This window comes from Sinocyclocheilus anshuiensis, unplaced genomic scaffold, assembly GCF_001515605.1.
Source record: "Sinocyclocheilus anshuiensis isolate Anshui unplaced genomic scaffold, SAMN03320099.WGS_v1.1 scaffold291, whole genome shotgun sequence".
Taxonomy (NCBI): Eukaryota; Metazoa; Chordata; class Actinopteri; order Cypriniformes; family Cyprinidae; genus Sinocyclocheilus; species Sinocyclocheilus anshuiensis.
In genome coordinates, this window is record NW_015549575.1 from 163,672 (window position 1) to 189,744 (window position 26,073).

General features: G+C 37.5%; 1 protein-coding gene across 1 annotated transcript in view; it reads left to right on the plus strand.

Annotated features, from left to right (window-relative positions):
* The window catches only part of LOC107657478 (proteasome activator complex subunit 4B-like), a 34,496-nt gene that overhangs the window by 3,324 nt on the left and 5,099 nt on the right, over window positions 1-26,073 (plus strand). Inside the window, exons 2-43 of the mRNA XM_016445572.1 lie at window positions 1,081-1,221; window positions 1,628-1,744; window positions 2,469-2,522; window positions 5,267-5,311; window positions 5,586-5,735; window positions 5,862-5,925; window positions 6,022-6,096; window positions 6,569-6,691; window positions 6,780-6,872; window positions 9,409-9,674; window positions 10,147-10,333; window positions 10,496-10,585; window positions 10,680-10,744; window positions 10,827-10,932; window positions 11,916-12,014; window positions 12,101-12,170; window positions 12,248-12,315; window positions 13,212-13,427; window positions 13,548-13,705; window positions 13,829-13,924; window positions 14,499-14,554; window positions 14,708-14,764; window positions 14,866-14,921; window positions 15,053-15,151; window positions 15,234-15,296; window positions 15,762-15,857; window positions 15,946-16,077; window positions 16,171-16,380; window positions 17,089-17,225; window positions 17,311-17,364; window positions 17,465-17,594; window positions 19,940-20,021; window positions 20,157-20,310; window positions 20,403-20,469; window positions 20,550-20,675; window positions 21,898-22,050; window positions 22,149-22,253; window positions 22,951-23,042; window positions 23,152-23,283; window positions 23,393-23,687; window positions 23,806-23,934; window positions 25,535-25,690. Coding sequence (XP_016301058.1) covers window positions 1,081-1,221; window positions 1,628-1,744; window positions 2,469-2,522; window positions 5,267-5,311; window positions 5,586-5,735; window positions 5,862-5,925; window positions 6,022-6,096; window positions 6,569-6,691; window positions 6,780-6,872; window positions 9,409-9,674; window positions 10,147-10,333; window positions 10,496-10,585; window positions 10,680-10,744; window positions 10,827-10,932; window positions 11,916-12,014; window positions 12,101-12,170; window positions 12,248-12,315; window positions 13,212-13,427; window positions 13,548-13,705; window positions 13,829-13,924; window positions 14,499-14,554; window positions 14,708-14,764; window positions 14,866-14,921; window positions 15,053-15,151; window positions 15,234-15,296; window positions 15,762-15,857; window positions 15,946-16,077; window positions 16,171-16,380; window positions 17,089-17,225; window positions 17,311-17,364; window positions 17,465-17,594; window positions 19,940-20,021; window positions 20,157-20,310; window positions 20,403-20,469; window positions 20,550-20,675; window positions 21,898-22,050; window positions 22,149-22,253; window positions 22,951-23,042; window positions 23,152-23,283; window positions 23,393-23,687; window positions 23,806-23,934; window positions 25,535-25,690 — 4,864 coding nt within the window. The remainder of the gene's footprint in view (window positions 1-1,080; window positions 1,222-1,627; window positions 1,745-2,468; window positions 2,523-5,266; window positions 5,312-5,585; window positions 5,736-5,861; window positions 5,926-6,021; window positions 6,097-6,568; window positions 6,692-6,779; window positions 6,873-9,408; window positions 9,675-10,146; window positions 10,334-10,495; window positions 10,586-10,679; window positions 10,745-10,826; window positions 10,933-11,915; window positions 12,015-12,100; window positions 12,171-12,247; window positions 12,316-13,211; window positions 13,428-13,547; window positions 13,706-13,828; window positions 13,925-14,498; window positions 14,555-14,707; window positions 14,765-14,865; window positions 14,922-15,052; window positions 15,152-15,233; window positions 15,297-15,761; window positions 15,858-15,945; window positions 16,078-16,170; window positions 16,381-17,088; window positions 17,226-17,310; window positions 17,365-17,464; window positions 17,595-19,939; window positions 20,022-20,156; window positions 20,311-20,402; window positions 20,470-20,549; window positions 20,676-21,897; window positions 22,051-22,148; window positions 22,254-22,950; window positions 23,043-23,151; window positions 23,284-23,392; window positions 23,688-23,805; window positions 23,935-25,534; window positions 25,691-26,073) is intronic.

The window sequence follows — 26,073 nt, forward strand, 5'->3', positions numbered from 1 at the left end:
GTTTCCACATCAGTGGTGTTTGTTCTGATATCTGTAGCTTTAACAGAATTCTGTGCCGAGATTCCACTGAGATGTTATTAATTCTGTGGCGAATTTGACTACTTTCTTCACTGTATCTCCCAGCGCTGTGTATAATGGTGTCGCGTGATCAAGATCAGCCCGCGGCTCCGGCCCGAGCAGATAAACGGTCTAGCACGGATTCGTTCCGCTTTCGGTTCGTTTGTCCAATGTAGCTCTTGTAAATCGGTCATGATGAGAACGCAGGGATGTTCATTCCATTTTTGGAACTGAGAAACAACCTTTCTTTGACTGAATGCGTGTTGCCATGACGTCACGGGACGCGTCTAAGCCCAAAATTTGCGAGCTTTTGCGAAAATTGCAGAGTTTGCTTGATTTTGCGATAAATTGAGCGATCGCAGAATCGCAAAATCCTGGAGTGACTGATTTGGCCTCTTACCTCATGCACCAAATCAGCGTTTTAGAATGATTTCTGAAGGATCATGTGACACTGAACACAGCCATTACAAAAATATATTACAATAGAAAACGTTTGTTTTTAATTGTAATAATGTAATAAATGTAGAAGTATTTGTGTGTGTTTAAAAGCGTGTCTTTACAGTATACTATGCTCTCCCATATATACTGTTTGCAAGGACAAACAGTAGTTGCGGAGGAAACTCTGCAAACTCTTACCAAAAAAAAAAAAGACTCAAATGGGAATAAGTTCAAGCTTTTAATATTTAGTTTAATGTTTATAAAGGCTGTCTTATATAATCTATTTTGAGGACGCATTTCACTATTTATGCCATGCTAGTCTGACTCTGCTTTAGTCTCACAGCTCTCTCTCTGTCTCATGATCACATGGTGGCCTTCGCGCTTAAATATTTAGTGATAAGGTCAGAATTGCACCTACAGATAACTGATGGCCATACGTGCTTCCCTCCCAAACAAAATACTTTTTTTGCACCTAGGCTTTCTGAGCATTCACTGTAATATATGTTGTTTTGGGGTGGTGGATGCCCACTTTCATATTTGGTGGTTTATTATTACCACTATGACATGATCTCTGCTCCTTTATAGATACCTTCGGCTGTATGGGAGAAAGTTCAGCAAGGAGGATCATGTGCTCTTCATCAAGCTTCTGTACGAGCTGGTCACCATCCCCAAGCTGGACATCAGCATGATGCAGAGCTTTGCACGACTCCTCATCAATTTACTGAAGTACGCAAGTGTCCCCAACAAACACCTGACCATTGCCACATATCTGAGAATAACACAGTCGAATTGTTGGTCGATTAAAATCTTTATTTACATGAATTACATTATTAATTCTTCAAAATAATTGCATATATCAAAATAAAACAAAAAAGAAATAAAATCAAGGTAATTCAACGTTTATTGTTGTTATATGAAAATTTGTTATTTCCATATAATTGAACACAAGACCCTGGCTATTATTAATGCATTATTATTCTTGTTATTTGTTATTATTATTCTTATTTTATTATTATTATTTGTTTATTATTTGTTTATTTTGTTATAATGAATTACACTGTTTTAAAAAAGCCTTGCTTATAATTGAATGAATTCCTAATGTTTCTGAATGCTCTTTTTTTTTAATGTACAGGAAGAAAGAACTGCTGTCCCGGGATGACTTGGAATTGCCTTGGAGGCCTTTGTACGATCTCTATGAGAGTATCCTGTACTCAAAAACTGAGCATCTCGGTCTTAACTGGTTTCCAAAGTAGGCCTCTTGCACTTTTTCATCTTTCTACCTATCTCTGCCATCATCTCACTGATTCTAGTTTGTTGTGAACTATGGATACAAGTTCAAACAAAATTTTACATGTGACTGGACTCTGTTTTATAGTAGCATGGTACCTGATGACCAGGCCCACACGGACTGACTTTAAATTGGCATTATTCACAAAGTTTTACACGCTCACAATCCACGCTTGGAAGTTTGCTTATTTAAAGCTCTAGCTAATTTGATTATGCTTTCAGCTACTGTATATACCATATTTATTATATATTTAATATTAGTTATACCATATTTAAACCCATTCAACAGATTTCCCTGCCAAAATCAGCACAGAAAATGTGAAATGAAATCTTCAGTTTCTTTGTGGGCCTGCTCATGACATATTTGCAGAGTGTTTCTGTATGGTGAACACACATTTGACACAAGGGTCATTTTACAGGGCAAGGTGAGGTTTAAGGGAGGAAAAAACTTGTCAGTGCCAAGATTGGTTCATGGGGAAAAAAAAGGACCCTGATGTACTGCCTAAGATTTAGCAATTTGCTTTATCTTGTTTTATTTTTGTCTTTCAGTTGGGACCTTTTACTGAGCACTGCTGACTCTTGTAACACAACCATTCCCGTTTAAAAGATTGAGATTGATGACTTGATTGAGATGTTGTTGGTGTGTCTAGCATTGGCTTATGCATTTTTCCTTTTTTCACATTCAGTTATCGAGCAGAAGCCTCAACTAAACAAAAAATGCTTAATATTGTGCGCAAGCGGTAAGCACAGCCAGTGTTTTACATGTTGCACTGTACCTTTCCAAGGGCAGCCGCTTTGATGTTTATTTGCATGTGTCCAAAATGAAAAGCAAATCAACAGTCTAAATGAAAATCCCACCACAGCTTACACCTGCATTTGTATTTATAATCTTTGTTTCTGTAGTAGCCGAGTCGTATCCACTTAATAACATGCTTCATAAGCAGATCAGGAAATGGTGCTCCTTTTAAAGTTTCTAATATTTCATCTTTGTCTGTCAAACACAATTCCTGGATGCTCAGAGGTGTCAGTCAGCTCTTATATTTAGGCTGAAGAACTCTCCTGACCAACTGTAACAGCACAATGACAAAAAGTTTTTGTAAATAACTGTTCTCCAGCACACCTCCTCCAGGAATGGGATAGACTCATCGCTGTGACTTCATTCTCTTAATCTAAGAGTCTTTTGATTTGTTCTCTCAGGTGGGCAAAGGGTTTATATTAAAAGAAGTTACTAACCAAAGCTGCGTTTTCCAAAAGCATCATAAGCCTGTAGAGTGCAACAGTTGTGTTCTGGAAGCAAAATTTATGTTCATTTTCTCCATAGGGAAATAATTAAAGACAGACCAACTGTGAGTTTCCGAGGTTGTTAACTGATGGTGTATACTTTTGTTGAAGCCATGTGTTTACATTATTTCAACTGGTTTTTATGGGTACACTGCGTAACTGTTACTAAACAAAAGTGCATGCATCTTGCGGAAGAACAATGTAGCCTGGAGCTACTTCTCTCTTTTTATGGATATGATAAGTCGCGCAGGTACTGGGCTACTCTGCAGCGGATGTCGTCCCGACAGGTCTAAAATAGTCTGAATATAAAAACTTCTTATAGGCATAACGTAGTGATTCAGGATAAGACAAAAACACGGTTTTAAATATACACACAAACAATATATAAATATTCATAGAAAATATATTGTTTCTATAGATGTAATCAACAACTTAAAATTAATTATAACGCTTTAACAAAGACTTTAAAAAAAAATTCCTATGGGAAAAAATTAATGACAAAAATATTTCCTGAACCAACACCACTGAAAAAGTAAGCATGGACTATTGCACTCTATAGATTGTAGAGGCCAATTGTACAAATGATATAGTGGGATAGTTCACCTAAAAACACAAAAGATATTTTGAAGGTTGAGAACCAAACAACATTGGAGCCCAATTACTCCTATTTTATGGACAATAAACAGAAAACAGACAGACGTTTCTCAGAAAAATGTCTTTGTGTTCCGCAGAAGCAGGAAAGTCATACAGGTTTGGAACGATGTGAGGGTGAGAAATGATTGAATTTTCATTTTAGGGTGGACTATCCCTTTAAGCTTACAGCGCTTTTGGAAAACACAGTGTAGTCTGTTGTCAGTCCTATTTCTTTTAGGTCAGGCTGTATATGTGGGTCGGATCACTTTGGCTCGCTGTTTTAGAAGGCAAGGTCACCCAACTTTTGCCAATTTTCCCCTTGGGTTCTGGTATCATTGTGTTCTATTTTAATCTCGATCGAAATGAGAGTGTGCTGAATGTGGAAGGTGTTTGCTTACACTTGTACTAAGAGGAAGATCAACAGCTGCCGTGTCTTGCTAAGTTTCGCTGGGGGTGTATTTTTAGAACTAGGGATGTACAAGACAACATATTTTAATTATTAGCTAGTCAGTGAATTATCTGAACAGCTAGTTGACAAGCCTGTCTTAAAGAGATACTCCCCCCAAAATGAAAATCCCACCATGTCGTTGCAAACCTGTATGACGGACTGACTTCTGCGGAACAGAGGATATTTTGAAGAACTCTGGGAACCAAACAACATTGGAGCCCATTGACTATTTTTATGTTCCACGGAAGAAAGAAAGTCATGAATTTTGGAATGACATTAGGGTTCGTAAATAATGACAGAACTTTCATTTCTGGGTGCACTGTCCTTTTAAGTAAGCCATGAATGATCAGGATCAGTAGACCCCAATCAGATGTGTTTTTAAGGGGCTTAAATTAGTGTTCTTGCATTCAAAAAACAGATGGATTGACCACATCAGAATGGAACAGAATGCAGGTTTAGTAAATCATAACTTCACACGATATGTTAAAAATGCCACATTCATGGTGCAGAAGAGTTAAAATGGCACAGAATGAATCACAGAACCCTTCAGGAGCATTACTGATAGAAATCGAATAAATGTTTTGGCTTAATATTTATAACATTTCATAGTACATCACTATCATATTCCTCACAAAAATACTATTGACTATCTGGCACCACAGCCAAATATATTAAGGCTAAAATCCTTATCAAATAGTTCACCATACTAATCTATCTCTCTGTACAGCATTTAGTAGCATAATTGTATTCTTAAAGTCATAATCCACAGCCAGTGGTTTGCACTTCTTGGCCAACTGTGATGAGGTAAAAAAATATGTATTTAGGAGCAGCTTCCTGATTTGAATTGGCTGTTAATGTTAATGGCTGACTGTATTCAGCGTTTTTGAGCTCCGTTATAAAACGGACCTGAGGAGAACCTGATAACCTGGCATGTTGCACTCATGTGCCCGGGCTCTGGTGTTGGGAAACTTTCATTTACACTTTCACAAAATGCACTGTAGTTGGGTTTTTGCTTTGCATGTGGTCTAATCGCATCTATTGCTTCAACCTCAAATGAGCCTAGCCTTTCATACTATATTAATGCACTTCCTTTCTCTGTCTCTCCCCTTTTCCTCCCTTTAGCTCAGTGGAGAATGTGTTGAAGACACTAGTCAAGAGCTGCAGACTGTAAGTGCTCTTTCAGTCTTCCGTCATTCACTAATGTGCCTATAAATGTTCGACCCCTTTCACAAAAGAATTGCACATTGTGTTAATCAGCTTTCTCACTGAGCCGATTACAGCTCTCTTAACACATTATACCGTTGACCGTTTCATTCATATAACAACCACTTTTCATCATTTTGCAAGAGCTCACATAACAAATAAACAACCATGGATCTGAGAAAATAGCATGTGATTTGGTTCTCATAATGTTTGTGTGTGTGTCTGTGTCTGTGCATAGTTATTTCCCTGAGTCCGCTACACAGGAGATGCTTGATGAGTGGCGGCCATTACTGTGCCCGTTTGATGTCACTATGCAGAAGGCCATTAGCTACTTTGAGCTCTTCTTGCCCACCATCATGCCCCCAGAACAGCATCACAAAGGCTTCAAGTAAGGCTCTCTTGTGCAGTTTAGTAATGAAATTAGGTTGGGATCTAATAATAAATTGGTCAGTATTCATAAAGTGCATCCAATAAGTCTGAGCCAGTGTAATAGGAGGATTTGTGCATGTTTTAGGTTATGGTTTGATGAAATGATGGATCTCTGGGTTTCAGTGCAAAACCTGCCTGCTTGGGAGGGTGTAAGTACTTCTCATTCATGAATTAATTTGTTAAGTGCTAAATATTATGTCACCATTGGCTTTCTATCCTCTGTTAACTCTTGTTTCCTCTTACAGAATTTAGTGAATATTTTTGCACGTCTGGCTAATGACAACATTGGCTATGTGAACTGGGATCCGTACATTCCCAAGGTACTACTATCCTGCTTATATATGCTACTGTTCAAAAGCTTGGGGTCATGTTTATGAAAGAAGTCTTTTACCAAGGCTGCATTTATTTGATGAAAAAAACCCCAGTAAAAACAGCAATATTGTGAAGTATTATTACAATTTAATGTATCCATTATTTTAATATATTTTAAAACAAAATTTAATCTTGCAATCTCCAGTCTTCTGTGTCACATGATCCATTAGCTCAAACAGTTGTGCTGCTTAAAATTTGTGGAAACTGTGATGCATGATTCTTTTCGTGATTCTTTGATCAATAGAAAGTTCAAAAGAACAGCATTTATTTGAAATCCTTCCTGAATATCCTTCCCAAATTATTGCCAAAAAAAATCTTACTTGACCCCAGACTTTTGAACCATAGTGTAGATGATGATCTAAAGATATCAGAGCATCTTATCAGAGCATTTTATACTGATAGTTTGTTGTCTTGCTTCAGATCTTCACTAGGGTTCTGCGTAGCTTCAATCTCCCTGTTGGCACCAGCCAAATGATCGTTCCCAGATATTTGAGCAACTCCTACGATATCGGTCACGTGGTCCTCTGGATTTCCTCCATGCTAGTAAGTTTCATGAGTCACACTCCTCCTATAAAAGGTTAATTATTAAAGGGTGCATTTATTTACAGATCTTTATGATTTTTTTTCCCAGGGCGGCCCACAAAACCAGGTCCAGAAACAGCTTAATGGGCTCTTCAGTAGTATAGCATCTTTCTACCACCCTTCAAATAATGGGCGCTGGCTGGTAAGATGTTCCCTATTAGGATAAACATCCAGAACAATATGGTGCAATGCAAGATCTTGTCCCCCTTAAAGTCCAGCCCACCCCTCGAATCCATTCTAGAACTGACTGTGGTCTGTGTGTTGTCAGCTGAGATTTATGCTTGCGTGCAAGAGGGAGATATGCAGTGACAGATGGTCCTCTGACAGAGTGAGGTCACTCCACATTCCAACTACTGAAACACCACTAAAAACTTTCCAGTTACTGACCACCTATCATCCTAGACATGCATCCTTTTCCTGCACTCATGACTCAGTAAAGTACCATACAGTATCATAAGGGTAGTTTGCAAACTCAATATGGCAAGCCTTTGTTCTTTGAAACCAAATGTTATTCAAGAGTGTTGATGCCAAGAAGTACTACTAAGTCTTTATGCCTTTGTGCTACTTTACTGTTCAAAAGTAGTGATGCACCAAAATGATTTTTTTACTGAATCACTAGTGAAAACTGGAACAGAAAATAAGGTTTGAATAATACATTTGATTAATTGAACTCAGTATGATGTTCAGGGTGTTAGGTAGGTGATTTAAACCTTATTAAAGTTCTTCAGCAACGAACGACCTCTTGATATCTCAGCTAAACAGTTTTTGCATATTGCTACTTTAGCATCCATTTTGTCACAGTGAAGTACATCCACACTGATGGCATATTTAACTGTTGTAGCCTATCCACATTGTGTGCAATGCATGAAGTAGATGTTAAATCAATCCATTATTATTGTTTTAATTATAACTTAAATAATCTTAAGCATTTTAATTTGGTACCACAAACTTTGGAAAACAGTTGTGGTATTTGAAGAAGTTTGAAAAGCCCATTGCAGTGTTTATTTTTCAGATGCTAAAGTATTGACTTCACCAGTCCAGTTTTGTTTTTAAAATGGCCAAAAAAGAATCTAATTTCTCTAGAAACCCTGTAGTTTATTGTTCTGAAGGCTGTTCCATGCGTGAGTAGCGCTACTGTCTTGGAAGAAGATGCAAACTTTATCTAGCCAGGACTGAGAAAAGTAGACATTCTCTATAGTTTGAGAATCCTAAAACTTAATTGGAAAAAAAAAAAATACCTGCCAAATGCTGGTTTCGTCTGCAACAGTCAAGAGAAGACTATGGGATGCTGCTGGCATTTTAGATGGGATTTCCAAAAAAAGCTTAATCTCATGTAGGGCTGGGTGATATAGCTAAAAAATGTATCAACGATATAATGTTTCATATAGTTCGGTATCGATAATTATTGACATTTTTTATAACCTTTTTTTTCTTTTAAAACAAAGAGCAATAGATTTTTTTTTTTTTTTAATTTAACCACTGTATTTTTAAATTAACCCAATTTATTGAGACAAACAACAAATATTTTTTGTTTTAACAATCAAACACAAAATAAAAATTAAACAAATATCTCATTTCTAATGTTTTATATGCAGATGAAATAGGTTTTAAGGAAACTTTTATCTTGTCTCCCGAGGCCACAGGAGGGCGCAATGAGCAAAATAATAGCACATTTAACCCTCTACCGCACGCATTATGATAGACCTATAGAAAAAAATATCCATATGGCTACACCATGCGGTAGAGGGTTAAATTGTCAACTCAAGGAAATAACTGTCTATAAAAACCATGCATTGTCTAAATTAACTCATAAAAATCAAATATAATTTCGTAAATTGCATAAACAATTATGCACAAAATAGAATCATATATTTATGCATTGCTTAATCCAAAGAGCCGAAGCACCATTCACACAGATTGCATTTAAAAACATATGAGACGCAGTGAAAAGGAATAAACCTCCACAAATTCGTGACATGTTTTCTAAAAGTTTAAAGTGTTTTAATTTTGCATGACTTTCTATACATCTCTTGTGTGAGACGCGAGTGCAGCAGTCGTACTTGTCTGTCTAAAAAATGTGCTGAATATGCGGTCTGTGTGAATGGCTTGGTTTCTGTTTTAACTTAATCAAGATCTTCTCCGCATTGAGCTACTATATTTCTCTAATATTTTGAATGAATAACGCAGCAGCGGCGTCATGAGCTGATAACTATTATGGGAGGTGCTACAGAAAACATAGTATGAAATGGTCCGTGTACCTTTTGGTCATCTGATTTTCTGCATAAAAAGAAATAAAGAGAAATGAGAAATGGTTTGATTTTTCATTTTTTCGGAAATGAAAAAAAAAAAATCGAAAAACAAGACTTAAGCTAGATTTTTTATTTTTTTTCATGGGTAAAAAATTTGATTATGCTTTAATATTTGTTTTGAATGTGTGGGTCCCCCATCTTCTGTGCTACATCGTATATGCGGCAACCACAAGCTCAGTTCGTGTAGGCTTTTCACTTACAAGAAAAACAACAAAAAATACAACTACTATAGAAAATCAAAAGACCAGAAGGTACACGGACCTGAAACTTTAGCTTAATTTTGTACGGGATTAATGAGTTTCCAAACTCCAAAATTCATTTGTTTTGGCCATCTGTGTCATATATTAATATCACTGCCCTCTTCTCCAGATGAAGCTGATGAAGCTTCTACAGCGTCTGCCTGCCAGTGTTGTTCGGCGGCTACATCGGGAGCGCTATAAGAAACCCTGCTGGATCACCCCTGTTCCCGCCAGTCACAGACTCACGGACCAAGATGTGACAGACTTTGTGGAGAGCATGAAGCAGCCGGTACTGATGGCCATGTTCAGCAAAACAGGCAGCATGGATGCAGCTCAGGCCTTGCAGAACCTGGCCCTGATGAGACCAGAGCTGGTCATCCCACCTGTGCTGGAGAAGTGAGTGTGTGGAGCTGCTGGAGATGTTCAGGGCCTGTAGGCGCCAATATAAGGCATATAACACTGACTAATCAGGCTAATTTACAAGATTTACATAAAAAGAAGACCAGCAAAGTGAATTCACCCCCACAGTCTTTTTTTTTTTTTATCTATTCTGATAAATTTGTTCATATATGATAATGTATAACTGATGAAATGTTAAAAAAAATTATATATTATATATATATATATATATATATATTTATATTAAAATAATTTTGTAGTATTTCAAAATTTGTTAAAGATGAGTTGCAGTATAAATTCATTAGTTAAAGTCATAAAGCTTTATCATAGCCTGTATAGTGGCTTCTTTTATTCACTGTCGGGATTTACAAATCCAATCTTTGTAAATAGGCTTTGTAAGTAGTCGTCTTAGAATCCAGCTGGACTTTTTCCCAACTAAAAGCTAATGTGTATGTGCTGCCCCCTGCAGGACGTATCCTGCTATGGAGACACTGACAGAGCCACACCAGCTTACTGCCACTCTCAGCTGCATGATTGGTATGGCCCGCAGTCTTCTCAGTGGTGGCCGACATTATCCCGAAGGTCCCGCGCACGTCCTGCCCCTGCTAATGAGAGCACTGCCTGGTGTTGACCCTAATGACTTCAGCAAATGCATGGTGGGTAAACTGTGAAATAAACATTAACAATGGTGTTCTTGAAACAATCAAATAAATCAAACCATAATATGACAGTTAAAAATGTTGATTTCTTGTTGTTGCTCTCTCGGCTGATTTTATTCATAATTGACTTAAAATGATGTTCACATATTTTGTTTTTAGATCACGTTCCAGTTCATTGCTACTTTTACTACTTTAGTGCCTTTGGTGGATTGTTCATCAGCCCTCCATGAGAAGAATGACTTGACAGAGGTAGGGCTCTGAAATTGTATGTAAAAGACCCACTGCAGAGATTTTACATAATTATTCTGTCTGGATTCGTCATAAAATCTTTTATTTGTTGTAGATGGTGAGAGAGTTGTGTTCGGCTTCTGCTGAGTTTGAAGACTTTGTTCTGCAGTTTATGGACAGGTGAGTCATTTAGTGAGATGTGTGCTTGAAAAAGTATAATACACTATTGTTGTGGCTTATGCCCTGTTGTGTGTGTCTGTAGGTGTTTTGCATTGATTGACAGCAGCACTCTGGAGCAGACGCGCGAGGAGACGGAGACCGAGAAAATGACTCATTTAGAGAGTCTGGTGGAGCTGGGCCGAGAGACTGTCAATATATTATTTGTGGCACCCATATACGCTACTGTTAAAAGTTTGGGGTCAATACGTTTTTTTTTTTATACTTTTATTCAGCAAGGATGCATTAAATTGCCCGAAAGTGACAGACATTTCTAATGTTACAAAAGAGCCCTGAATAATAAAATGTATCCCAGTTTCCTCAAAAATATTAAGCAACACCATTTTCACAATGTTTTCAAAATTGATAATAAGAAATGTTTGTTGAGTGACAAATCAGCATATTAGAATGATTTCTGAAGGATCCTGTGACACTGAATGCATTTAATAGGATTTAACTATTTAACTATTTATTTATTTTTTTACAAATTTTCTTTAATGAAAACACTCTTTATTAGAAAAAAGTCTCCTCTCTGTTGTCCTTAGATTTTGCTAACCTTACAAATGTAATTTTTAAAAAAAACATTTTTAGACAATTGAGTTGCATTTATTACAACAGCAGTCTCAAACTCTGTTGTTGTTTTTAACATTCTTGGCTTATATTAATCTGCGGCTTAAGCACGTCGGCACTGTGGTTGCATTTGTGTGAAGTCAACGAGGACAGCACAATATTTTTGTCTATATATATATATATATGTATGTATGTATGTATGTATATATATATGTGACAAATCAGCATATTAGAATGATTTCTGAAGGATCCTGTGACACTGAAGACTGGAGTAATAGATGCTTAAAATGTAGCTTTGACATCACAGGAATAACTTACATTTTAAAATATAAAAAATAGTTATTTTAAACTGTAATAGTAGTTCACTATATTACTGGTTTTGCAGTTTTTGTTTTTTTTTGACCAAATATATGCAGATTTGGTGGGCATAAAATTTCTTTCAAAAACTTGTAACCAAAAAAAAACAAAAAACAAATTACCAATCTCAAACTTTTGAACAGTGTATTTCCTTATGTACACCTAAATAGACTGGTGATATCTGTTAATGGCTGTTATCTGTCTGTAGGTGGCTCTCGAGAAAGTCTTCAACTTTGCCACCACCAACATCTTTGAGACTCGTGTCGCAGGCAGGATGGTGGCAGACATGTGCAGAGCGACTGCTAAGGTAATACTTTCTCTTTGCCCATCTTGTGCTGATACACATACAGCCGTGGGGCCACGTTGATTCAGCTGTCCTCTGCTTTGTTTCAGTGTCACCCTGCTGAGTCTCTCAGGCTGTTTGTACCACACTGCTGTAACGCCATTACTCATCTAACTGCCAGTACGTACAAGAACATAAATGTTTGTGTTATGTGGAGTCTGTGTCAGCATCCTCACTTGTGTTTTGGTGCATTTCAGATGAAGATGTTTCAAATGAGGAAGAACTGGATAAAGAACTGCTCTGGAACCTTCAGTTGCTTTCTGAGGTCAAAACAACACAATATCAAACTGCACATGAAAGATTTTGCACTGAAAAGCTTAAGCTGTATTGCAAAATCATGATAGCTGCCTATTTAGGCTACTTTTTTTTTATAGCCTCTGTCCTGTACTAATCCTCTGAGGCTGTACTAAACCGTAGGCATTAATATTATATACCTTGGAAGATCATTTCTGGATTCAGAATTTCAGACTCATATTCTTCATGGATAAATGACTAAATCAATCCTATAATGCTCTGGATTGATCATGTTTTCAGGTATAAAAATGTTTTATTAAACCCTACACATTTTTTATCAAAATTAAAATGCACTTTCACCAAATATTTTTTGTATGCTGTATATTTTTATGCTTATTAGATGATCAAATCCTTATATTAGCAACATGCTAAAGACTTAAAGAAATAGTCCACCCAAAAATGAAAATTCTTTCATTTTCTCACCCCTCATGTTGTTCCAAACCTGTATGACCTTATTTTTCTCAAGAGCATAAAAGAAGATAATATGCTGGTAAGAATGTTAGTAATCAAGTTTCAGTTCCCTAACATTGTATTTTTTTGTCCATATAATGGAAGTCAAAGGGAACCAAAACTGTTTGGTTATCAACATTCTTTAAAATATCTTTTATGTTTCATGGAATAAATAAAGTCATACAACTTTGGAACGACATGAGCATGAGTAAATAATAACAGAATTTTCATTTTTGTGTGGACTATCCCTTTAACTAGGCACAACTATGCAGTTTGTATCACACCGACTTGCTATTAGGAACATTAATGGAGTCATTGCCTGAAAAGAGTGTTTCAAATCCGTCACCCTACGTCTGTTAGACACTAGACAATGATTGCTGTGTATCTCACATTACCACCCCTCTTGCTGATCTTCAGGTGAGTCGTGTGGATGGAGAAAAGCTCCTCCCGTACCGCACACAGCTGGTGCAGATTCTGCAGCTGACCCTGCGTTTGCGCTGTAAGCAGGGCTACAGTCTGGCCTGCAACCTGCTGCACCATATCCTGCGTTCCACAGCACTCACCTACCCCACAGACTACTGCAGTGTGCCCGGCGGCTTTAACAGACCCCTGCAAGAGTACTTGCCCATTAAGGTACTGTGAATGTGTCTGGTACATGTGAGGACATTTGACCAGTGGAGAAAACAGAGCAATGTATTAGATCATTGTTGATCCCATGAGTTCTCACTACCTCCCTTCTTGTTCTTTTCACAGGACTGGGGTCGTCCGGGGGACCTTTGGAACCTGGAGATCCAGTGGCATGTGCCCAGCGCAGAGGAGACAGCATTTGTGTTCTATGTTCTGGACCTGCTGCTGCAGCCTGAGCTCCAGCGTCTGCAGAAATATGCACAGGGAGAACAGGACATGAGCAGGTCAGAGGTCAAAAGTGCACTCTAATAATGGTAAAGACAAAATACCATCGTTCTGTATTGATTTTAAAAGTTGTGAATATTTTCTTGAGTTGTTTTTTCTGATGCTGCCACATCTCTGCACAGAGATGACGTTCTTCAGAGTCTGTTTATAGTCCAGCACTGTCTGCTGGGTGCTGGCAGCATGCTCCCCCCTCTTGATGGACGCACAGTCACCGGCCTGTAAGTCCTAAAACTCAGATATGAGATATGCAATTTTTGCTCTAAGTAGTGGATATGTGAAGGGATGCACAGCACTGATTAAATCATGATTATTTAATCCTTTGTATTTAATTTTTAAAGGGAAATGTTTTATTAATTTAATACTTTTATTAATCAAGGACACATTCAATTGATAAAGGTGATAGTACAGACATTTATAATGTTACAAAGTTTTCAATTTCATGTAAATGCTGTTCTTTTGAACTTTCTATTCATGATATCCACAAAATCATTAAACAGCACAATTGTTTTCAACATTGATAAAAAAAGTTAAATCTTAAATAAGACTATCTAAATTTCAGATCTAAAATTCAGATTTACATTTCATTTTAAAATATATTATACATTTGAAAAAAGAAAACAGATATTTAAATTTGTAATAAAAAAATAAACAATATTACAATTTACGCTACTTTATTCAAATAAATGCAGCCATGGATTTTTCTATATTATGTAAAAAAAAATCTTACCAAACTTTTGCATGTTAGTTCAAATATGATTTTTTTTTTTTTTTTGTTCATTCTCCTCTGTGCAGTGTACCCAGCATGGTTAGTTTGGAGGAAACAAAGCTGTACATTGGTGTTGACTACGGTAAGATTGGTGAAGTTCATAGTGGAACTCTGCTTATGAAATCTGTTGTGCTTCATGTTGTTGTGATGAATGTGCAGTTAGAGTAACTTCTTGTGTATCATGATGATAGAATAGGATATCAGCTTCTCAGTAAGACATTGCTGATTTTTCCAGATGAGTCCAGAGAGAACTACCGTGAGGCCATCTGTAAAGTGATGAGACAGTTGCTACGTAAGTGCTCCTTGTTTAGAACACCTGCCTGCACACAGAATTTACCTCATCTACATTACCCATAATTCTTAAGACAAGCATCTTCTAATTCTCTTTTGTAGATTACATTCTGGAACACTCAGAGGATGACACCAAATCCCTTTTCGCCATTATCAAGGTAAGTGTGTGGAGGAGATATTTGAGCAAACTGATTTGATCATTGTTCATCAAACTGTCGATTGTATTGGATCATATAGCAACTATTAGCCATTAAAGTTTTGTGATTTATCAGTTGTTTGTCTCCCTCAGATCATCAGTGACTTGATGCACTTCAGAGGTTCCCATAAACATGAGTTTGACTCTCGCTGGAAGAGTTTCACCTTGGTGAAGAAGTCGATGGAGAACAGGGTGTGTAGTTGGGCCTAAGAAATCTCCTGTGTCATTTATTTGAGATGTATAATTGTATTATGAATCTTCTTATTCGCTCCAGCTTCATGGGAAGAAACAGCACATCCGAGCTCTTCTTATTGACAGAGTTCTTCTTCAGCATGAGGTAGGAGCCAATGCTAATAACCTGGCATAAAGATTTGGCACATAAAAGATATTGTAGAGCTGTCACTATCGTATTTTCACTACACGATTATCGTAGCCTAAAGAATTTACAATAACGATGTTATCATGATCTCTATAGAAATTTTGAGAAAATAAACAATGCTATCCGTCGAATTCATCTATAACTTTTGTTTTCTGTTGTTTGGTCAAAGAATCACACTAAATATGTTTATAGGTATATAGAGGGAAAGATGTAAACAAAACTGTACAAATCATATTTAAAAAAACTTACTGCTGATCAGCAGATCTTCTTAAGCAATCCAAAAAACTCCCACAATGGCTGGCTAGCTTTTTTTGGGTGCAGGGTAATGTGTGTTTTTTTTTTATTAGATTATTGTCAATATTGGTATATTCCAACACCCCTAGTAGGAATTCAAAAATTGTTTTTCCTGCTCTCCACATTTAGATGCGAAAGTTGCTGGTCGAGGGGTGTGAATATAAGACTGTTCATCGGGACCTGTTGAGGGACCTTTTGCGTCTTTCCACCAGCACCTACAGCCAGGTCTGATTCCACATCCACCAAATTTTACATCAAAATAATCCCCTTTATTTTATATGTACTCTTGAATACCCATTTTTTGGACCCTCAGGTCCGCAGCAAGGCCCAAAATGTGTTGTTCACAGCTTTGGGGACCTATAACTTCTGCTGCCGAGACATTACTCCACGTGTCCTGGAGCTACTGGAGCCCACACGAACTGATGTCACCCAGCAACAGTTCAAGGTCTATAATCTATAATTCTCACTTTCTGTAATTAGCATAATGCTGTATTTGTCTTTATTGATTTAATATAATTTCTATCATATTGTGCTGTAGGGGGCACTGTACTGCTTGCTTGGGAACCATTGTGGAGTGTGCCTTGCTAACCTACATGACTGGGATTGCATCGCTCAGACGTGGCCGTCCATAGTGCGCTCAGGCCTCAGCTCAGCTATGTCTCTAGAGAAGCCCTCCATTGTCAGACTCTTCGATGACCTTGCAGACAAAGTCCACCGGCAGTACGAGACCATCGGCATCGATTTTACAGTGAGCAGCGTCGCCTGTTTTGTACATTTTGTACATAAACTTTGAAATAATGTGGTGTGTCATTCAGACTATTAAAGTGGGGACACATTTATTGTTGTTTGGTAAATATTCAAAGGTGAAATCCAGTAATTTCAATAGGAATCTACATTTTCTGGAATTTTGCATGAAAGATTTCCCCACAGTTTCAAGTTGGTCAGTGGATTTGGTGTGTTGTCCAACAGAAAGCTGTCTTGTTTAAAAGTGATTTCTGTGTAAGCTGTACTTTGTACATCACTGCACTGTTGATAATCAACAATGGACTTTTTTTTTTTTTTTTGATGACAGCATTTTTGGGGCCTGAAAATGGGTTTCAAAGTGCAAGTTTTTTGAAAACGTGTTATAGTCTCTGTAACGGCAGTATTACGAATGCGTATTACGTGTTCAGTGTATAGTGTTTCTTTACAAAGTAACATCACCAACTAGTGGCCTGGCATGCAGTAATACAGCTTTTGTAATACAGCATTTCTCACTGGTTTCATGGATCCGTGGGAATAGGGATCATTTTGACATGTGTCATCTGAATGAAACATTTTTCAAAAACACAAATGAAAAACATTTCTGTTTTTAGTACATAATTTTCGTATAAACTTACCTTCAGGCTATGTCTAAGCTGTAAAATGGTAGCAATCTTGTGCTGTACGACTCATGTTTCTCTGGATGAATCTGTAGGTACCTGAGAGTGCAGTTTTGCTAGGCCGGCACATCACTGATTCAAGCCAACCCACTCCACACATTGGCACTCCCACAGAACAGGAGCTGGAGCAGGGACTGGCACTTCAACAAGACAAAAACCATGAGGCAGTGCAGTAAGTGCTACACACATACACACTCACAACATTTAATACTCATTTAACATGGTGTAGTAAATCTTTGCTGTGTTTCCTCTTTCAGGAAATATGAAAAGATTGTGAGAGACCTGTTGGAATGTCTAGATGACAGGGACCTGTAAGTATCAAATAGATGTTTCAAAGTGCTTCATTGTTTCTATAAAACCAGACACACAAAAGCATCACTCATTTGTGAATATGTTATCGTGTGTCATCAGGCCTTGGAAGTTTGAGCACATTGCTATTGGCTTCCTGTCTCTACTGCTAAGAGATGACTATCCCCTCCCGGCCCCAGCGGTGCTCTTCTTTGTACAGAGCCTCAACCATGATGCACTTGTTGTTCGCAAGGTTCGTGGAAAGTTGTTGTTTTTTTTTTGTAAGTTTTGCATAAATCTGTATCGGGGTTGTGCTGTGTTTAGCTCCAGCCTGCTCCAATACACTTACCTAGAAGTATCTATTACTGATGAAAACCTGTATTAGCTAGTTTAGATGTGTTAAATTAGGATTAGGTTTAGGTCTAAAATCTGTAAGAAAGTGGCCCTCCAGAAGCAGGATTGGGCACCCCTGATCAACACTACTCTTTGAAATTTTGGGGTTCGTAAGATTTTTTTTTTATGTTTTGAAAGAGGTTATGCTTCCAATGGCAGCATTTAAGTGATCAAAATATAGTAAAAACAGTATCATTGTGCAAAATATTATAAAATATTACAATTTAAAATAACAGTTTTTATTTTAATCTATTTTAAAATGCAATGCAAAATTTATTTATTTATTTCTGATGGCACAACTACATTTTCAGCATCCATTTTTCCAGTCTTCAGTGTCATATTAACCTTTAGAAGTTAATATGCTAACTTGGTGCTCAAGAAAGATTTCTTATTATCAATGTTGAAAACGTTTTTGCTGCTTAACATTTTTACAATGGAACATCTTTGATACATTCAAAAGAACAGCATTTATTTGAAAAAATGTCACTTTTAATTAATTTAATGCTTCCTTGCTGAATAAAAGTATTATTTCTTTAAAACAGGGCTGTATGTTAACTTTTTTTTTCACATAGCACTGGTGCTACAGAGGTTGAAAGTTTTCTAGCACAGGCCAAAAAGTTGTAGCACAAGTATAAAACGTCTGTTATCATGTCTGAAACAAACACAAGTAATGGAGTTCATCACTTAAACATGCACTGATGTTCCATACAGAGCACAAAAAATACAAACCATCACAAAAATTGTTTTTAGACAGTTTTCTTAATTTGCTAAAAATGGAAGAGTGCAGAAACATAACACCTCTTACACCTTAACACAATATAAAATACAAAAGAATGGCAGATATTTAGGTCAAAGTGAGCAAAGATAAAAAGCTTTGTCATTATTTTATCTTTGTTATTAGAAAATAAGAGCAAATATATACATTACACATAATATACAAATAAAACAAACAGTGCTTTATTTTTCAGGTACAGTATTTAGCAGTAACATTCAAGAAATTGAATGTACAAATATTAAAATAAAACACTATATACACTATAGACATCAATTATACTTTTTTAAAAGCAACTGACTGATGATAAGTTCATCAGTCAAGAGCAGTGAGTGTTTTTTTTTCTGTGTTTTGTTGTTTTATTAACATTAAAAGAATAGTTCACCAAAAATGAAAATTCTGTCATCTGTCTTTCAATTCTGTCATAGTGTTTCATTTTTATACCATCATTTACTCAAGTTGTTTTAAACCTGAATTAGTTTATTTCGTCTGTTGAATATAAAAGTTATTTTTGAAGAATGTGGGTAACCAAGCAGTTGCTGGTCCACTGAGTGAGTAAATAATGACAGAAATGTAATTTTTAGGGTGAACTATCAGTTTAATGACAGTCGGCAGCATGTGTAGTAGCTACTGTCCCTTTAAGAGCTGCACGTGTTTCTCTCTCAACTGTTTACTTTCATTTTAGACATAACCAACTGTGTTTATATGTAAACCTTGTGTGTTTTTAACAGTATTAGACGCAAAATCAATCAGACGCGAAAGACAACTTAGTCCAATAATCAGGAGCTTTTTGACAGGCTCTCAGTGAGCGCGCTTCATGAGTAGGGCTCAGAAAAAGCGCATGCAGAGCAGCACGTGAATTAAATGTTTAACCGGTATTGCTTTAAAGCAGATGCAAATAATGTAGTTTTGTGATAGTGCATAAGTGCAGTGTCTCGTGAGAGTAACTCTACCGCTGAGCTAACACTGATGTGAATGCATGTGGCATTGTACATTATATTGAGACGGAGGGAGGCGCCAGAACTGCAGCTGATAGAATGTGCGCTGTAGCACGATACACCGATATTTCTTCAAAAGCAGATCGTGGAAACATTTTAATCGTCCACAATCAAATATCGTCATATCGCACACCCCTAACTACCAAGTATAATCAATCTCACACACACAAACAAGCACAACGAAATCACTTCACACTATTAAGCGGCTGTGTTATGAACATGCAAAACTGTATCGCACGTGTGCTACAGTGGTAAATTTATTCATCGCACAGACCAGTTTTTTCGTAGCACGTGCGACATATATGTCAGCCCTGCTTTAAAAAATAAAAAACTTACTGACTCCAAACTTTTGAACAGTAGTGTATATGCACTTAGTCTGTTACTTGTAAAACATTGTGTATATTATTGTTTTGCTTCCAATAATTGCTGATGTAGATGGCGATCGCCGCAATGGCAGGCATACTGAAACAGCTGAAGAGACCGCGCAAGAAAATACCTGTTAGTCCCTGTGATATAAGTGAGTAAACAATGCTGTAAAAACAAATAAATAGTACTATTAAATGAGGAGATGATTAAATTACTCTTCACATCCATCTGTTGGTCCATCTCAGTTTCTGTGGAAGGAGATAATTACACATGTGGTGCCTTGCAGGTGGGGTAACGGAGCCGGAGGGGCTGGTGGCAGGAGACAAGCCGGGGAATGACTGGCTGCAGTACCATGGTGACAGCCTGCCGAACACCCAGCAGGACTGGGACAATTTCTGCTTTGTAGAGAAGACACACTGGGGCTACTACTGCTGGCCAAAGTAAACACTCTCAGCTTCTGATCACTGTATGATTCACTCCAAATCTCTGCTTCTAGCCATTTTTCTCACTCTCTCCATTTCTCTGCTAATAGGAATTTGATGGTATATGCCCCAGCAGCGGAGCAGCCCAAGGATCTTTCCGCTGAGAACATGAATGAGGTATACATGGACTGACTGTGCTAGACTTTGTTTTACTGCCAAACTTGACAGTATGTATACTAAATATGATTTTTTGACAGAGGGAGCGCGTCATCTATGACCATTTCACAGAACCCATGTTCATCAAACAGCTCATTGAGTTCCTGTCTCTTGAGGACCGAAAGGGCAAAGACAAGTTCAATCCTCGTCGCTTCTGTCTCTTCAAGGTACCAACATCGTAACACAATAATCATGGTAGTGGAGATAAAAGTACAGTTTGGCAGTATGCTAGAAAATAAATCAACAAAAAGATTTATTTGGCTGTTTAATATGACAATATTGTCTCTAGAGATTACAATCTAACCTGTACCAATACGCACCATCATTCAAAATGTTTGGGGGTCAGTAAGATTTTTTTTTCTTTGTTTTTGAAAAAAAAAAATATATATATTTAACCCTATTACCTTATTCTCTCAAGACTGTATTATTTCATTAAAAATAGTTAAACTGTAATGTTATGAGAAATTATCATTTAATATACTTATTTTATATAATATAATATATTTTATACTTAGTAATTTCCTCCTTTGATGACAAAGCTGAATTTTCTGCAGCCATTATTCTAGTCCTCGGTGTCACATGTTCCTTCGGATATTATTCTAATATGTAATTATGTGATATGTGATGATAATAATAAAAAAAATTACTGACCCCAAACTTTTGAACAGTAGATTATAAGTGGTTAGAATGAATGCTGTGCCATTACAGATTGCACAATTTTTGGACAAATGTGAAGTGAACAACATGATGGAGATTTAACCTTAGATTCACTCTCTCACATGTTTGATGCCATTTCATTTGCAATCCAATTATGATATTGTGATGCATTGCTGTATATTGAATTGTGACTCATGTATCATGATGTGTATCATACACGGCTCTCATTGAAAGCATGTTGAATAGCCTTTGTGATCTGAAGAAATATTTTTAGATGTTCCTGTACATATTGTTAACAAGCCACTGTTTGTCCTGGACATTTGCTTACATTGTCCTCTGCACCAGGGTGCATACAAAACTCTCAGATGCAGAGAGTACATTAAGATCAGTCACCACACAATTCCCCTGACTTCTATTTTTGGGTTCTCAGCAGAGAGAAAACATTTAAAAGTTAGCATTTATTGGATCATTATCATCCTGTTTATGTTCGCTGATTCCAGCAGTTTTGTTGCAGTTTCCCCAGCTGTAATTCCCAAACCGAGAGATTGCACAGATTGTGAGGATGTATTCAATAAATGATTTGTGGAGAGCAGTAAATATAATTGTGCTCCCAGCCACATCTACCTCTGCAAATCTCTGCATTTTAACCAGCTCATAAACCTGCCTTACTCATCTGCCATACGAATTTATTACAAAATACAGATGGCTTGCTTTCTCATTCAACGCACACAGGGACTTTTCCGGAACTACAGTGATGCTTTCCTGCCTGTTCTAAAGCCTCATATGGAGCGGCTGGCAAATGACTCTCACGAGAGCACCCAGCGCTGTGTGGCTGAGATCATTGCAGGACTGGTTAGAGGCAGCAAGCACTGGAGCTTCAGCAAGGTGAGCACCGCTGCAGGCATGAGAGATGCACTAAGCTTAGGAAGCCACTGAGATATTTAACCACACTGATGTCTGAAACCCATCTTTCATTCACACAGGTGGAGACATTATGGAAATTCCTGATTCCTTTGATGCGAACGGCACTGTCCAATATTACTGTCGAGACCTATGCTGACTGGGGTACCTGTGTGGCAACCGCCTGTGTATGTGTCATAGATCTTCAGTCTGTTAAATTGTATGCCACATAATCCACCACCTGAATGTCTGCTTGCAACCAACAGTAAACGGTCTTCAAAATGTTAAAAATAGACTTCAGGGGGAAAGGTCTATATATAAATATCAAGATAATTTAGATGTAATATTTAAAATATCCAAATATTTTAATATCAAATATTTAAATAGTTTTTTAAACTTCAATTTAACACATTTTTAATTACTTTAAAGGGGTCATATGATGCGATTTCAAGTGTTCCTTTCTCCGTAGAAAACGAAGCGTTTGAGAGAGGCGGGGCATAGAGGACCTACAATAATGTACAGTATTTGAAAAATTATGTGTTTTTTGAACATTAAAGCATGTCAACATATTCTGTTACACCAAATACACAAAATAATGATCTTTAAAAAAGCATCATATGACCCCTTTAATTCAGCAAGGTTGCATTAAATTTGTCAAAAGTGACTGTAAAAACCTCTTTATATTTATCAAAACATTATTGCTCGAAACATTTCTTCTTATCAAATTAGAATATTTCTGAAGAATCGTGTGTCACTGAAGCCATTTTTGCTGCGGCGCCCAGGGTGCAGTTGGGGGGGTTTGGTGACTCTAATCATTAGGCCACGACTGCACGACTGTATGTGAAGCTATGAGAACAACTCACTGTTGATGTTTGATGTTTTCAGGAGAGCCGAGATCCACGAAAGCTTCACTGGCTTTTTGAGATGCTGATGGAGTGTCCTCTCAGTGGGGAAGGTGGATCGTTTGTAGATGCCTGGTAGGTGTATTTTGTTTTAGTTTGTGGGACAATTCTGAAACCATTTAGACTTGGATGCATATTTGATATTTTGATAATTAAGAGATATAATTTGTTTCTCTCTCTGTAGCCACCTATACGTGCTGCAAGGTGGTCTGGCACAGCAGGAGTGGAGGGTCCCAGAGCTGCTACACAGATTGCTTAGTTACCTGGAGCCCAAACTCACTCAGGTTTATAAGAATGTGAGAGAGCGCATTGGCAGGTATGTCTGCAGTTGAGGTCAAAACGTTCACTGTAGTCTAAAAATACACTGGCAGTTCAACTGATTCTCTCTTGTCATGATTTCTGTCTTGTCATGTCTTCTCTTGCAGTGTGCTGACGTACATTTTCATGATTGACGTCACCCTGCCACACACTCTGCCTACTAAGTCACCACACATTGCGGAGTTTACTGAAAGGATCTTGTCTCAGCTGAAGCCCCTGATTGAGGGAGACGAGGAGATCCAGAACCACGTGGTGGAGGAGAACGGAGTGGGGGAGCAGGACGAGAGGACCCAGGCCATCAGACTCCTCAAAACTGTTCTGAAGTGGCTGATGGCCAGTGCGGGGCGCTCCTTCTCTACTCCAGTACCTCAGCAACTGCAGCTGCTCCCCCTGCTCTTTAAGGTCTCGCATGCTCGCTCTCTCTCTATCTTAGCTCTCTCTCATCCTTTATACATTTGTGTGGAGTGCTCTTAAGTGGATTGCTGACTTCCACTCTGTGACTGATTCTCTCCATCTGTAGATCGCTCCTGTAGAAAATGATGACAGCTATGATGAGCTGAAAAGGGACGCAAAGATGTGCCTGTCCCTCATGTCTCAGGGTCTCCTCTATCCTGAGCAGATCCCTACGGTACTGAAGGTGCTACATGAGGTAAGGCCTCAGACATGCTTGACACGACCCCACATATCAGGACGACAGTTTGAAAGCTGAATTTGACCTTGACTATTTTTATTTTTTTTTACATTAGAGCGTAATGAAGTGAAACTAAAACTATTAAAAACTGTTGCCAGTAATTGAAATAAAATTAAACTATTGATGAAAATTTGAAATATTAGAAACTGAAATAAATGTAGCTCTGATTTTATTAAATAAATATGAGCGCTGCACATTTCAGTTAGCTGTTGCCTGCTTTGTTTACTGCCGTTACCGGGGAAACCGCTGTATTTCTGCCACTTCAAAAGCGCCTCCTGCTGGCAGAGCTGCTGTTTTTGATCGGACCAATGTGAAAATCAACCCATGTTTTTACGCTGCAAACATGCAGACTTGTAAATGTGAACTGGTCGATCAACAAGAAGATGATGCATTATAAAAATGTAAACAATTAAGAGTAAAATATATTAATAGTTGATTGATTATAGTTGTTTATATTTAATAATTGATAGTTTTCCCTTACGAAAATTAACCATGGTTTTACTGTAGTAGAAGTGTAGTAACCATGTTTTTTTTTTATTTTTTTTTTAGCATAACTACCATTTGTATAACCATAGTTTTAAAATACCGTGAATTAAAATATGGTTAGTGTCAGTGGTGGAAATGGCCAAAATTCACTGGGGGAACTCTTGAGTTGGGGTAACTTTTTGACAACCTTTCAGATTTAATTAATTATATAAACCTTTATAATCTATAACATTAAACTTATTTCAGGTTTCCTCTAAACCATATGTTTTTTATGTATCAAGATCAAAGGCACCCTGTGTAACAATACATTCAATTAGTATAAGACGACACAATCAGGAAGCATAAGACCAATCAAATTAAATCTTTTTTTATTTTTTTTTATTAATCTTTGCACTACAGAGTTGGCACAGAAGAACACAAAAGTGGCATTTAGGTATATTTACAGACTGTTTAATGAGGCTCAGAGGTGGCATGAAAGCATTTAAATTCATAACAATTTTATGTGATGAATGTCTGAATATAGAAATATTAAATTATTTAAATAGGTGGGTGCAACTCACTGTCTTTGTCACTGAATCATTCAGTCAGTTAATTTGTGACTGTTCAAAAACATTAATTAAAAAATGATTATTATTATATATTGCGCTACGTTTATGTGTGTAGGCTATTGAATGAATAAAACATAGAAATCCCTTTCATTTCTAAAAAAAATCTAACCAGTTGGAGCTGGAACGTCGGCCCCCCCTCGAAATTCACTCCCCGGACTCAGTCCCCCGGGTTCCCCCCTCATTTCCAGCCCTGGTTGTGTAGCAAAACCATGGTTAATTTGTGGTTACCATGGATTAACTATAGTTTTTTTTTTCTCCCACTTTCTTAAAAATGGTTTAAAGGCTGAGATGTGAAGGTCATGATCATTAAACTTTTTGTTGTGGTGAAAACCTGTATCTGAACTGTAAATCATGCTTATATATATATATGAGGGAGAGAGAATTTAATTTATTTACCATTATTACCCAGTCCTAGTGAGTACTGTGTTTGCTGTGTAACCATGATATTCTTGTTATTTTTTCAGATTGCTGGCAGCAGCTCTTGGCATGCACGATTCTCAGTGCTAACATACCTCCAGATAATGGTGTTCTATAATCTCTTCACCATACTGAGCAATGAGCAGGCTGTTCAGGACGTAAGAGCACTGGTCATCAGGCTACTGGAGGATGAGCAGCTGGAGGTACCTTTCGGGCCACACTGGCATGCTGGCATCATCATTTATTCACTTTTATGCAGCCTTATTCATTAAACCTTCATCCCTTTGCATTTTTGTGCCTTAGGTGAGAGAGATGGCTGCCACCACTCTCAGTGGCTTCTTGCAGTGTAACTTCTTGGCAATGGATGCCTCCATGCAGACTCACTTTGAGGCTCTATGCAAAACCAGATTACCCAAAAAGAGGAAGAGAGACTCTGTGGTGGACACTATTCCTTCAGTCGGTATGATCACGCTTAAATCACATGCAGTGCTGTGCTGTTTGTATCAGAGCCATGGCACAGTGCTAACATTGAATGCCTGCCAAATTTCAGAACCAAAGTCATTTAAGTTCAAGTCTGGTCTGAGTC